Source organism: Schistosoma haematobium, chromosome 1 (assembly GCF_000699445.3).
Source record: "Schistosoma haematobium chromosome 1, whole genome shotgun sequence".
Lineage (NCBI taxonomy): Eukaryota > Metazoa > Platyhelminthes > Trematoda > Strigeidida > Schistosomatidae > Schistosoma > Schistosoma haematobium.
This window is the reverse complement of record NC_067196.1, coordinates 87,460,753-87,475,713: the sequence shown is the minus strand read 5'-3', so window position 1 is coordinate 87,475,713 and position 14,961 is coordinate 87,460,753. Positions and strand designations below refer to the sequence as shown.

General features: G+C 38.8%; 1 protein-coding gene across 2 annotated transcripts; it reads left to right on the top strand.

The window, feature by feature from the left end:
• Window positions 1-712: 712 nt before the first annotated feature.
• Window positions 713-11,887, top strand: ZFAND5_3 (AN1-type zinc finger protein 5). 2 transcript variants are annotated; one of them, XM_051209940.1, is made up of 4 exons: window positions 713-803; window positions 5,800-6,130; window positions 9,427-9,501; window positions 10,562-11,887. In XM_051209940.1, the coding sequence occupies exons 1-4, from the start codon at window positions 801-803 to the stop codon at window positions 10,708-10,710; spliced, it is 558 nt and encodes a 185-aa protein (XP_051075424.1). In that variant the 5' UTR covers window positions 713-800; the 3' UTR covers window positions 10,711-11,887. The 2 variants fall into 2 exon arrangements, with proteins under 2 accessions (XP_051075424.1, XP_051075425.1); XM_051209941.1 differs by lacking the exon at window positions 9,427-9,501 and having other exon boundaries at window positions 10,562-11,820.
• The last annotated feature ends 3,074 nt before the right edge of the window (window positions 11,888-14,961 follow it).

Genomic DNA, 14,961 nt, shown 5'->3' with positions numbered 1-14,961 from the left:
CCAAAACCAACATAGCCAGAAGTCAAGGATGGTGAGATGTGAACGTGTGCATGGGTAAAAAAATTGGTGCTATGTATGGAATTTAGGCTGACTAGTTGTCGCAAGAGACTCACAGCACGGCGTGTGCAAACGTGGTCTGGTGTAGATGTTTGAACAAGCACCTCCAGCTACGGGTGTGTTCAATGAGACTAACAATGTCAATATCAATGTCGAAAACCTACAAAGTCATTTGTTTTCGGAATTTACTTACTACTGAGGAGGAATGTATCAAAAACCATACCTCTCTGTAGCTAAAATCAAGGAGGAAACAGTTCCCTTATTCTGTCTGCAAAAGTTGAAGTCAAAGTCAGCATCAATGTCGAATGCTTGTAAGGCTATATGTTGAAGGTAGTTATATGTTACTATGGGTCATCTATTCTACTTTTGTTTTTGAAAACGATACTCGCGATGCAAGTATTCTATATACAAAGCCATGGGTAGGCAGAATTGAGAATAAGGTGAGGGAGAGTAATCCTGTTTACAAGCAACCCATATGGCGTTCGAAGATAGAAACTAACGTTGGTCGGATATGCTGACAACATTAGTGTGTTAATTTGACGTCATCAGGTTTAAAAATTTACCTACTTTCCGGTATCATGTATGATGTAAGGTCCATAAATTTATTTATATACTACCTTTTCGTATAGGGAGTGTAGTAGTTTTGTTTGTTTCGACTGTGCTCAGTGCACATCTGATATCCTCCTGTTGCCTTGTCGGCTTTGGCGGGCAAGGGGTTTGTCTTTCATTGATAGTTCTTAAGAATGGTATGCCGCTAGTTAGTTTGATTTGGTGACTATAATTAATTTGTAACACGACGTCGTTTGTGCGCCAAGAATTATAGACATAATGTAACCAGGTTTCACAACTTGGTTATATATTTAATTAACCATTCCTAAACCAGATATAAATGTTGATTTAACTTAATCAGTATCTTTTTAATTGTATCCCAGACTTTTAGTTTATTACTTAAGTTCTATCAGCACTTATTAATACGTAACCCAGTACTGGGCGATTTAGCTAGGATCTTCGTGGGCAAATAACCTTTCTGAATTAAAATATGGAGATATCAGTACATCTCTTGGTACATTAAAAGTAATACAATACAGTTAATGTGGTCTCAATAAGTTTCACCCATGTGATATAGAATAATCTTACAGATTGAGCTTAGTGGGTCGTAATAAACGTGTTTGAATTACAACCTTTAGTAAATTCTGAAAATTGGTGTCTTGTTTGCAACCCGTTTAGTCAAACTTAAGTAATAGTTTATGAATAGTCTTCCTAGAGTTTGTACCCTGGGCATACTTCAGTGCATGTTTGAACGGAAAGCTAGAGGTACCAATGTTACAAGTTAACAAAAGGTCGTCTTAACCGAAAGAATGAAGACATGAATCTAGTTACCTTTGTATTTCAAGTCAGTGCTTCTACCTGAACTTGCTGGTACAAAATAAGTAATACTTTATTTGGTTGTAGGTATCATTACCAAGGTTTGACTTGGTAATTTCGAATAAATTGAGCGTTGAGTAGATTGTTATAAATGCATAATATATTTGTAGTATCCCAATGAGTAGAAAAATTAGATTTTCTGGCGTTTCGTGACTTAGTGTAAGCCACTTCAGAGGATGAATAACCAAACTAAAAGTAATCCAAGTTTATTTCATGTGTTTATTTTTTCTACCAAGTAAATAACTAGTAGTAGTCCTCACTTTTACTCAAGTCGTGTTCAGTTTATAAATATGTTTTCGAAAATCAGTTACCTATTTGTTTAGTAAAAGCAATTTAATTCAAACTAGTCATATCCTAGCGATATACTATTTTTCCGTTTGGTTATCTTCTGCAGTATACTAACTTATCCCCGTAATTTATTAGTTGATACGCAATACTGTGCTTAATAGTATTTTGCTGAACTAAACTTAGATCACCATGTTACATACTGTCATCTAGATAACCGGGTATACATAATCAGTTATATGTGCTAATAATGTTAATTTTTTGTGTTTTATGGGCTTCTAGTCATCTTTATTATTACTTTTATTAAGTGCTTAGTTTCAAAGTATTCGAGTCAGGTTTTAGTGACCAACTTGTCTTAAATCAAAGTTTTCAGTTCGACAAAAGTGCGCGCTACCATCTCAACAGTGATGTGCTTGCTTGGTGTTGCTTCTGGTTTGTTAGGAAGTAGAAGTGCTCACTTTGTTCTGCGAGATCAAGATTGACACAGTCGAAGTCCGCTTTGGGAATCAAGAACAGATTTTTGATAATTTACGCACGGATGAAAACACCACGTTTTTATTCACTCTAAACCAGCGAAATCGTTGAGAGATAAGCTTAATGGTTGTTATCTGTCAACTCATTTACTCAGTTTGGATTCGTGTACTTAGCTACGGGCCACACTGTGAGGCCTAGTAAATGTCTAGTTGTCCAACAGGATCCGAACACCTGGATATTTCAAGTAGTGCAACATATTCAAGACGTGACGGTATTAGTTCGGGATAGTTAAACGATCTTTATTTCTGAATGAATTAGTAGTAAATTGTCCTCACCTGTTCTTATTTAAGCTGGGTCTTCGGAGTTATCAGTGACAACTTGTGATAGACATTGTAGTCCTTTCATTAAAGTTAATGTAGTTCAACAAGTTTGACCCCGTAAAAGCGGTTCGAAAACTTATCTGTGGCAAGGCACCTAGAGTGCATGTTCAGACTCTGACCATGCTCTAATACCAGCACGCATTTGCCTGCGCCTCACTGGACGCAGAAAAACCATATTAGGGTGACCCATTAGAGTTGAATCCAATGACGAGAAAGCTAAAAGTAGATCCCAGGAACAACTGAGGTCACACTTAGGTAGTTCTGAAATCAAGGCTGACCCAGATGTTTCTTGGAAAGACATAAAATCAGCTATGGAAAGTAGTGACATTTATTAGTGATTTAAACCAAAGGGTCACGAAAAACCAGTTGATTTTTAATAAGTCTATTGCACTGATAGATTCTCGTAAATTTATCCCAACACTATGAAGAACGAAAACAAATTAGATCTAGGTTAACCAAAAGTCTAAGGAACGACCGTAAGCAGTGGTGGGAAATGAAAGCAAGATATGGAAAAGGCAGCGGCTGTAGGTAACACCAGACAGCTTTTCAGACTAATAAAAGAAACTAGAATTAAAAAATGAAGTGTGAGACGATCTCGGAAAAAGACGACACTCTTATCTGCTCTCAGCCCAGATGTTTAGAACGATGGGCGGAATACGAAGGAGCAATTCAGCTACTCTACAACTACCCACCATTCCCAAACAGCCTGGATGGAGCATTGAATTGTCCCTCCGACTCTAGTTGAAGTCCAAAAAGCCATAGCTAATCTGAAACGAGGAAGAGCAGCTGGTGCAAGTGGATTGGTTTTAGAGGTCTTTAAGTATGGTGGCCCATTTTTAGCTATTAGGTTGACTAATATTTTAGTTAAAATCTGGAAGTTGGACGTAATCCCATCTTGATTAGTCGCAATCACCGATTGTCCCAATATATAAAAAGGGGTCAAAATCATCCTGCGATAACCATAAAGGGATTAGTTTGACTAATATAGCATCTAAAATAATAGGCTCAATAATTATCGGGCCCCTAAGACTCATGGACTGCAAACACAAGAAAATCAGACTGGTTTCAGACCTAATCGTGGCTGCGTCGACCAAATATTTACCGCTCGTCAGGTTTTAGAACACAGGCATGCTTATTGGCGTCCAACAATGATAGTTTCTTTTGACTTAGATGTAGCATTTGGCTCTAGACCGAGAGGTTCTGTGGCAGTGTCTGTCATTGAAAGGTGTACTACAGAAGTACATAAACCTTGTGAAGGCTCTTTACTCGAGTCAGAGCTGTCATCTGATTTTGCAACCTCAAGGGGGTTTACGATTTGTGGAAATGGTGCGTTCCTGGCCTTCAGATGCCGCTTACTACACCACACAGCTAAGAGTTCTACGCCTCGATTCAGTATCTCGCAACACTCCAGAGAAGAATCCAGATTATATATCCATTGTTGTAAGATCACCGATTGTCGAGTCGGATGTGTCTGCATATATTCTTATAGTTGCTTGGATATCATGGCAGGCAGGCATAGTTGACTTGGCGATTTTTTTAACATAGATGAATGCTTTCCTTGTACTGCTATGTAGTTTGATTGTTCTTGACTCTCAAAATTGGTTTGTTAATAAGCTCATAAAAGACGCGGTTGGGTATAAATCTACGTTAGAGATCTGCCAATATGTTGAATGTTTACAGTTCACTGATAGTCGTCGGTTATGGGTAATCCAGAATAGATCCTTTTTTTCCAACAAGCAAATGCCTTTATTGTCAGTGGTATACTAGGAAAATCTAATGAAGTGTACCGAATTTGGCAACTCTGAATGTTTACAGTGATGCTCTGGTGTTATAATCGTTGACAAACAAGATTTAGATGTAGATGGGATTGTCTGTGCTTCCTATCAGATAGTCAGCAGTATATAGATATGCAAAGTCATGAACGATAAGCACACATAAAATTGCAATTTTAAAACATTTCATTTGTAGAAATCACTGCGTATGGGAATGCATTAGAGCATAAATTTATTTCATTCCATAATGTTCGTTATTCTTGCCTTACAAAATAAAAATATGTTTGGACAATATATTTCCAACAGAATAACCACCACCGAAAAATTAGTGATTATTTAAAATCATTTAAAATTCATCGAATAACTTTTTTGGAATATGTATAACGTATTTTTAATCAACTATACACAATGTTAGACGATGTAAAAGTATGTAAGTCAGAAGAGAGCCGGAGGGGGCATTAATCCGAGACGTCAATAAATGTTGAAGTGAGCCGTATGTGTAGGTACAGACTACCGGTTTGGGGACCTTGCGATTACCGTAACCATTGGTTGGCGATATTGTTCAGAATAGGTCACAAAAAGACATTCACATTTTGTCTGCATCTAAATCTTGAGCGAAGTAACAAATCATTTCATGCATTTGGTCCCCTCTACGAATTTGAATGAAGCCAAAATAGCACGAGGCGGAGTAATATGAATACATTATATTTCTTGGTTTCTCAACAGCTGCTTACAACCGTGTAGATATTAAAATGTAACAGTGAGGTCACATGTAATGTGAAGTAATTGAAATGGATGACGGAAAGAATTATAATAACAAGCGTTATCAATAGTAACCATACATATATCTGTGTAAAACAGCCATGGAATTCAGAAATATAGGAGGGGTGTCAGGCAGTAATTAAATGTAGTTAGAAAACAGATAACAGAGATTTACGTAAGATTCAAGCCATTTGAAAAAAGATTTGGAGCAATGAGGTTATAATTACCTGGAATTAGAAATTGAAGGGTCACGTAATAATTAAACAAGATTTGGAAAGTCGGCGTAGCAGGTCATTGAAGATGGATAAGTACTCATATATCAGCCGAAGTCATCTGGATATTTTTTGATTACTGTCACTCGAAGTAAGTTTATGGGTGGTTCTTTTACTTTTGACGAGTGGTTTAAAGTATCGCTATTGCGATATTTACGTCGAAATATCAAGTATTTTCCATGTAACCCACGTTGAATAGTGTTCTGTTTGACTCGACATTTCTAGGTCTTGTTTTAACATTATTTGAGATCTGAAGTCAACCGTCTCCATTGTCAGTCAGTCTATTTTCAGTATGTATATCCTTATGTAGAAATTCCTGTTAACTAGTGAACCTTTTTTGTATTGTAATGTCCTTTTAATATGTGCTTACAGAATAACGAAACATCAGAGCTGGAAAATAAACCTGAGAACAAGAACATGTGCAAACGTGGTTGTGGCTTCTATGGAAGTGTTCGATTCAAAGATATGTGTTCCAAATGTTATCAGGAGCATATTAAATGTAGTTCTACCTTGGAGCAAGCTACACTTGTTCATTCCACTTCAATTGATATACCAGATAATCGAAAGTCACAGCTCTTAGATTGCTGTGAACACTCTCCCAAAGATTCCACTTCAAATCAGTCAGACCCTACAACATCTTCCCAATTATCTCGTGCGCTTAAACGAAAGGCAAATCCCTCAGTCTCTGCAGAAACTTCCAAAGGTATGGTATTTAAAATCTGCTATGGTCCGATCATTTGTTTTTTTACTTTGTTCAGGTGTGACTTAGACTCAATGACAACCGCGTTGATGCACTCGCTCTTTGTCTTCTATATCATGATTTTCAAAACTACTTCATACTTTTTCTGCGAATCCTTTCTTCTTCAATCATCCTTTGTCTGATATTTTGTCACTGTACAAGACTGTCGCTCCTTTTGGAGTACCTATCTGGACTCTGACCATGCCTTGGTCTGCACCAATCTTACCTTACTTTTCAGTGGCCAACGAAGTGACCGCCACCAACGGATTGATGTTAGCAATCTGGTTGCAACTTCTGTTGCTAGTAAGTATCGAACTGAGCTAGTTTCTAGGCTAGCTACCATCCCACCGAAAAGTATAGATGAGCATTGGTTGCAATCGCATGACGCCATGAAAATGGCGGGTACAGTCAGTTATGGGTTCGCGAAACGTCCCGCTTATAAGCACTGGGTTTCTTCAGGTTCCTTACAACTCATTGAAGCCCGTCGGTCTACTCCGGGTGACCGTGAGTTTGACCATAAACGAAGGATGTTACGTAATGAAATTGGGCAAAGCTTGCGTAAGGACCGAGAAGCCTGGTGGTCGGAGCGTGCTAATGAGCTGGAAGCAGCAGCTGTATCTGGTAGCTACCGGAAGCTCTTCCAACTCATCCGAGCCACTGGCAGCAAGAAGTCTGGTGTGAGTGAAACAATCTGCGAGGATGATGGAACGCCGATCACTAACATCCATCGACGTCTTGGACGATGGGCAGAATTTTTCGGAGGGCAGTTCAATTAGCCTGCTGCTCCGGCAACATCGGTCAGACTGTCCATGGCCGGTGACGACTGATCCACCAAATGAGGCAGAAGTCCGTAAGGAACTCCAACTCTTGAAGCGCTACAAATCACCTGGCCCAAGTGACTTACCTCCGGCTCTTTTTAAAGATGGTGGTGACTTTCTGACTAAGGAATTGACGACGTTGTTTACAAAGGTTTGGGAACTAGAGAGTGTACCAACGTCATGGAATGAGTCGATAGTTGTCCCTATCTTTAAAAAGGGTTCCCGTCGTTCCTGTAACAACTATCGTTGGATAAGTCTACTTCCGATTGCGTCTAAGCTATTGGCTTCCGTCATACTTCGTAGGTTGTTCAAAACCCGAGAAAGATTGATTCGCGAGGAGCAGGCTGGGTTTCGTTCCGGTCGAGGATGTATTGATCATATCTTCACACTCCGCCAAATGTTAGAACACCGCCATACTTATCAAAGGCCAACAATCGTAGTGTTTCTTGACATCAGGGCTCCCTTCGATTCGTTGGACAGGACTGTTCTCTGGGATTGTCTATTGAAGAAGGGTGTGCCTGAGAAGTTTATTAACATCCTAAAGGCCCTATATACAAACACCTCAGGCAGAGTGAGGGCATACAACCACCTCTCTCCATTGTTCTATTCGAGTAGTGGGGTTAGGCAGGGTTGCCCAATCTCATCATTCCTCTTCAACTTTGCCATCGATGACATTCTGGAAACAGCTCTGATGAATGTAAGTAATGGTGGTGTGGATCTGTTGCCTGGAGAAAGACTTCTCGACCTTGAGTATGCGGACGATATTGTCTTACTGTGCGATAATGCCCAAGGTATGCAATCCGCACTTAATCAGTTGGCAATCAGTGTCCGTATGTATGGTATGTGCTTTGCACCTTCGAAGTGCAAAGTACTTCTACAAGACTGGCAGGATTCCAATCCTGTACTCACCGTGGATGGTGAGCAGATAGAAGTAGTCGAGAAGTTCGTGTATCTGGGTAGCTGCATAAGTGCTGGTGGGGGTGTGAGTGATGAGATCAATGCATGTATAGTGAAAGCCAGAGCGACTTATGCCAATCTGGGCCACCTTTGGCGCCTTCGTGATGTTAGTCTAGCTGTAAAAGGTCGGATCTACAACGCGTCGGTGAGAGCAGTCTTGCTCTATGCTTGTGAAACCTGGCCTCTCCGAGTTGAGGATGTTAGACGACTCCCTGTGTTCGATCATCACTGTCTCCGAAGGATTGCTGACATCCAGTGGCAACATCATGTCAGTAATGCAGAGGTTCGGCATCGTGTGTTCGGGCACAGAGATGATAATGCGATCGGTGTCGCCATCTTGAAACACCGACTCCGGTGGTTTGGACATGTTCTCCGAATGTCGTCCCAGAGAATTCCACGTCGTGCATTATTTGCCGACTCTGGGACTGGTTGGAAGAAGCGGAGAGGTGGTCAGTGCATGACATGGTGTCGTGGCATGAAAGAAAGCTGCAAAGGGCTGGCTTGTGTTGGTCCTTCACGACTCCCTGGCTGGGGTCCGAGAGATGGTGCTACACAGTGGCTAGAGACGTTATCAGATATGGCTCAGAATAGAAGCCAGTGGCGATCCTGCTGTAACCTTCTTTTACTTTCTTCATAAAAAGTGTTTGTGTCTCCCTTACCTGAAAGATTTCTTCCGATTGTACCTTTCCGTTCCCTCATTACTACCACACTACCTTACACCAATCTCTTCGTTATTGTTCTCTTTTTTTTACGCTCCTTACCTTTTTTTCTTTTCTCCTCGAATTCTAATTGTTTTGTGTGGCGCATATATATTGGCGCTTTCTTGTACCAATATTTATGTGTTCAAATAAAAATAAATTTTGTCACTGATACTATTAATACTCTGATATTCAACTTGATAAATTCCATCTTATGTTGATATGTTGTGGCGACTTGAGGCGATGCACGTTTGTGCTGAGTTCTTACATTGCTTGTGATTGGTTGGTCATTTTATTCAAAACCGTCTTCAATTATGTCCCTGCTTTTATTTTGGTATCATTATTGGTATTATAAATTTACAACGCTTACTTTCAATGTTATTGTGCTTATATGAATGCAGGTAGCTTGTAGCTTCATAAATATGTATGATAACTGTACATTGTGTATATTTAATTATCATTCTGTGTTTCCCTACATTGGTTGGTAGAGTCCACACAGTGGTTTAGTGATTGGATCATCCTCGATTGAACCGTTTTGTCACAGCTTTAGTTTGTGCAATCGGATAATATTATCAACCCTCAGTTAAAAGTGTGACCCAAGACCGAATACATTAGTTCGTAATTAGCAAATGGGTTGCGTATTATTTCTACGGTTTTTTTCAAACTGGACGATAGCCGTTCGCCACCGATAAGGTAGTGGTATGTGTATTGTCAGATTGTTTATTGACCACTGACAAGATTTGTCCGCTTTTTGTGATGTAAGTGACTATTTTTTATATTATTTCAGCCGACTCGTCAGCTTCCCGTCCCGTTCTTGGCGTCAATCGTTGCACTTGGTGTCGCAAGCGTGTTGGACTGACAGGTTAGTGAGCATTCTTTACATTGTTAGATAACGTGTAAAGTGAAATGTCCCACTTATTACTAGTTTCAAAACGCCCTCCCACAATTCTAGACAGTTTACGTAACATCCCTTGACACATCAATTTACTTTATAGATACACGCATATTTCTCACTTTATTCTTCTGCGTTTTATCTAAAATAGATAGTCTAGTATGGTATGAATTTCGATCGTCTATTAATTCATTCAATAAAGTTGAACTACAGTTTTATTCAGTTGGGCAGCTCAGTTTTTCAGTTTCTTTGCATTGACTAGTCGGTCATAGTCATGGATACCACAAATATGTATCACTCTAACTTGTCAGTAAAGAATAATCGATAGCGAGAAAAGAAGACCTAAGTTGAAAGTCAGTGAGTAAATAGCAAAGGGGTCAAATATGTAGATTGTCATTTCCCGGTTACCAAAACCGTAGGGGAACATTTATTGAATGGGTAAAAGAACGAACAGTGTTAATGTCGGTTTTATCGGCCTGGAAACATGATCACAATGCCCAATGTATATCAACAAAGTCGACCTTTTTAACCCCTCCTTCACTCTGGTAAAAAATATCTCTGCGAATACTAGTTATTCGCAGAAAATGCCACCACAGTGGTATTAGCAGTACTTTTTCCTCCTATTGGACCCCCATTAATCTCAACCATAACATCCTCCAGCTGACCTGTAAGATTTTAGTTGACAATTACTTTAGCTTCGTAAGGTCAATTGGATTAGCGCATTAGAATGACTTGACTCCTTCATCTGAATAGTAGCTACAGTTATGTGATTATTGATACTCATCAAGACCATTATTCAACTATGTAACTTAATGACAGTTGGTATCTAAAGAACCGTATGTTTATTTGGATTCAAAACATTTTTGCAATAAATGTATGTGAGCCAAAACACCCAGGCCTTCCTGAGGACTTTCTATTCGTTTGATTTTAAATTTGTAGGCACTCTCCGAAGTATCGTCTTTTATTGGTTAATTTATACATACAGTTAGGAGTTATCGCGTCTTTCTTGATTTGTTTTGGGCTGATGTAGGTTTCGCTTGCCGCTGCGATGGACTGTTCTGCTCATTACATCGATATTCCGATCAGCACGAGTGTGCTTATGATTATCAAGCAAATGGTCGTCTTGAACTAGCTCGCGCCAATCCAGAAGTACGTTGTCCCAAAATTCGAAAACTGTGAGATCACGGACAGGATTCCGGATCTTCTAAACCTTTGATATATTCCTCTCATTTTCATTACGCCTTTCACGACAAAATCAACATTAAGACGATATCAGCTCCTACTACAACACAACTTGTTTTCTTTTTTCATATTTATTCAATGCCTTTGATTTTGATTTTCTTCGCACACCGATGGTCTTTACAAAGTTTATCATAAATCTTTTTGTGAATATTAATACACTAATAAATCATATTTGTCAATCAATTCTAATCCATCTCTATGGCATTTGTTGCTTCATCTTTTATTGTGATTATATTATTACCATCTACTCCTACCTATGGGATTTTTCTCACGTTGGGATTCCAATGTATTTTCATTTTATGGAACATGTTGCATTATAGATTTTCCAAAACCACGCCTCTTTAGACCAACACAACTATATATTGTACATCATGATTATCGGCGTAAAAGTGTGAAGTAAAAAGGAATTCTCTTTTCTTATCCAAATAATATTTGTTGCTTTTATTCTCGAGTGCATACATGCTTACGCGAGAATTCTGTAAGTTCTACATCAGCAGTGTTTATTATCAAGACATAATTTTGGTTGGTTATGTCTAAAGTGTAGATTGAGTAGTAGTAATCTTTAACATTAATTTTTTGGTTTGCAAAAGTACTTGTCTTATCATAACATCAAAATGACTTATACGTTATATACATTCATAAATATTGATTAAAAACGGGGTTTCTCATACATACGACAAGGCCCTTTTTAGTTCGTATTTCATTCATATAACTTGTACAATATATGTGTGGACAAGTGTCAACAAAGAATTTTTCAACCTTATGACATCCAAGCGGTGTTTGTGTCTATATATTGTGTATGCGTGTGCTATATAAGCTTGTTGATGTAATGGTCACGAATAGTGATTGATTTAGTTGGAGTAATTTAATTTTCCCTTTTTTGTTCTTTCATTACCTCTATACACATATTTGTATCCAGTTTTATTGTATTTATCTTTCTATTGTATCATTATTATTACTATTATTCTTAGTTGCTGGGTTCAAGACCCATGTGTAACTGTATGTTTACAGGATTTCAGTACCATTACCTATAATTTCTTATTTTTATTTCTCTTATTGTTCTGTTTTGTCAGTCAGTCATCAACATAGAACCTAGTAAAAATGTGCGTTGGTGTAAATTAACATACTTCATTAGCACGACGAAATGAAATTAACAAGATGTGTGGCAAAAGAGATCAGAATAATATAGCAGCGGTGGCAATGTAAAGTATTAAACATTAAGAATAAGTTTTAGGATAAGCAGATTAGAAAGGTACATATGAAGAAATACCAGGATCTAAGACTGAAAAAAAGATAAAGGACACACCTGCACCATTGTAAGTGATCCCGAGTTGTAAGACGAAGTCTCCAACTGTCGGTCGCTGTTATAGTACTAACGATAACCTGGCAATCTATGTCTGTTAACATGGCTCGGCTTCATGCTGCTGTTTATATGTTCAAACAAAACAACGGTAGGACAATACTTCGCACGTTTTCACTGGGGACATCAGTTATTTACATTCACAGATGTTTTATCATGACCTTATATTGAAGCTACTGGCAAATAGGAAAAAGGAATTTCAATTCGTGTACTTTAAGTCAGCGTTAGGCATTTTAGGTGCGACGATTGTATTGAAAGCTAATGCTGATTTCGGTCTAGTCATGAATAATAGGTTGTATTTGTCGCCTTAGTTATTCTGATTTCGTGTATCAATGCTTCAACGACTTCCGTACCTAGACTTATCACTTGTTTATGAATTCAGTCTCGAAATTTATAAGCGTTTACTAGATTGCGTATCAGTTTTTCCTTACTAAAATAAAGAGGTGTGAGACCAAGTGGGCTTCAGATAGAAGTAGTGCATCAGTTCTGAAGTTATGTAAATGCTATCAAATATTCTAAAAATAGCTCACCATTCAGTTATACTTCGGACTATTCACTACGTGCTTTATGAAAAAGGTTTTCTAATTATGGGAGAAGTCTTAAATTCTCAAGTTTAAGTAGTTGTTACAAAAGAACTTAGGGCGTGACATTTAATAAAAAAAGTATAATTTCACCCAGTAATTTGATAGTATTTGTTTCTCGTGAGTTAAAATCTCATATGTATGAACAAGTGTTTTGCCTACGCTTATTTTGATTTATTTATTTGAACACATAAATATTGGTACAAGAGAGCGCCGATATATATGCGCCACACAAAACAATTAGAATGCGAAGAGAAATAGAAAAAAAAACTAAGGGGCGCAAAAGAAAAAGAGAACAATAACGAAGAGATTGGTGTAAGGTAGTGTGGTAGTAATGAGGGAACGGAAAGGTACAATCGGAAGAAATCTTTCAGGTAAGGGAGACACAAACACTTTTTATGAAGAAAGTAAAAGAAGGTTACAGCAGGATCGCCACTGGCTTCTATTCTGAGCCATATCTGATAACGTCTCTAGCCACTGTGTAGCACCATCTCTCGGACCCCAGCCAGGGAGTCGTGAAGGACCAACACAAGCCAGCCCTTTGCAGCTTTCTTTCATGCCACGACACCATGTCATGCACTGACCACCTCTCCGCTTCTTCCAACCAGTCCCAGAGTCGGCAAATAATGCACGACGTGGAATTCTCTGGGACGACATTCGGAGAACATGTCCAAGCCACCGGAGTCGGTGTTTCAAGATGGCGACACCGATCGCATTATCATCTCTGTGCCCGAACACACGATGCCGAACCTCTGCATTACTGACATGATGTTGCCACTGGATGTCAGCAATCCTTCGGAGACAGCGATGATCTTGGTGGAGTTTTATTCTCTGAGCTGGATGGTTTGGTCGTGGGGCTTTCATCGTTCCTCTGAACGACATCATCAGCACAAACTTCAGATAGAAGTGAAGTGTTTGAATTTCTCCATGTGTCTCAAAGCTTGTTCTGTGCACCTCGACGTTGATTGGTCCTTATTGGCCTTAAATTTGTCGTTGTTTACTTCTTTGTTTTGGTTGTGTCTCCCATTGTTTTGATTTTTGTTCTTATGTTTGTGCATGATTTTTCTGATTGGTTGATAAATTGGATTGATTTCAATATGCTTGTTGATTGCTGATTGACCTGAGTGCCAGGCTTCTAAAAATTCTCTGATGTTTTTGGAGTTTCCTCTGTCTAAGATTTCCACATTTTTCCAATCGAATGAGTGTCCGCAGTTGTCCACGTGTATTGATATAAGTGAAGAGATATCATGCCGTTTGACTGCTAATTGATGTTCATGTAGGCGAAGGTGAAGGGGGCGTCCACTTTGTCCGATGTAGTGTTTTTCGCAGTTGGCACAATTTATCTTGTAGATGATGTTTGATTTGTTTTCCTTTGTTATTTCATCTTTTGGTTTGCATAAGATTGATTGTAGTGATTTTGTCGGTTTGTGTGCCACACCTATTCCGAAGGTTTTCAGCAGTCTCGTCGCGGTTTCTGATATTCCTTGTATATATGGTAGGGTGATGATCGAACACAGAGAGTCGTCTAACGTCCTCAACTCGGAGAGACCAGGTTTCACTACAGCACGTTGTCATTAATTTGGCGTGGTTTGTGGTAACTTAGATATCTTTTTGACTTATTCAAAACAATAACGAAGGTAGCAGAATAACTTGGTCTTATCTAAAACAATGAGTGCCTTCGGTAAATTTTGATAGTGTCAAGGGAAGGCGTTGTTCAGAAGAATGTGATGTATTTGTAGCAGTCTGGTCACATTTTTGGTCGACCAATTGAATAAAAGTTCAATACAGTAATAATTGGCAATAAAGGAAATGAAAAATAATATAAAGAGAATAAGTTGTCATCACCCAAGGCCTTAGAATGGATCAGAGGTTAACATAAACGCAAGGTGAAAGCAATTCATTCTTTCACACAATAATTCTTTGAGTTTCCTGGTAGCCAAGGCTTTTATAAACCCAAAAGTGCTCCCCTAGCATTTCCCCCATATAACGGTAAGAGCCAGTTCAAGGTCAGTCCTATAACCTGTATTAATTGTCTGTTTTGCGATCGAGGAGAGGGTGGTTTTTTGACCCTAGGGTTTATCGGAGCATAGGACACGCTGATAACGGAACCATTTTTGGACATGTTTCATCATTATAGAATGCAGTGTTCGGTTACTTACTGACGCGGTTTGTCGCAGTAGTATTTTGTTGATGACCAAGTCCCTGAAGTGTGGAAATAAGAAATATGAGGTTCCTTCGCTAATTCTG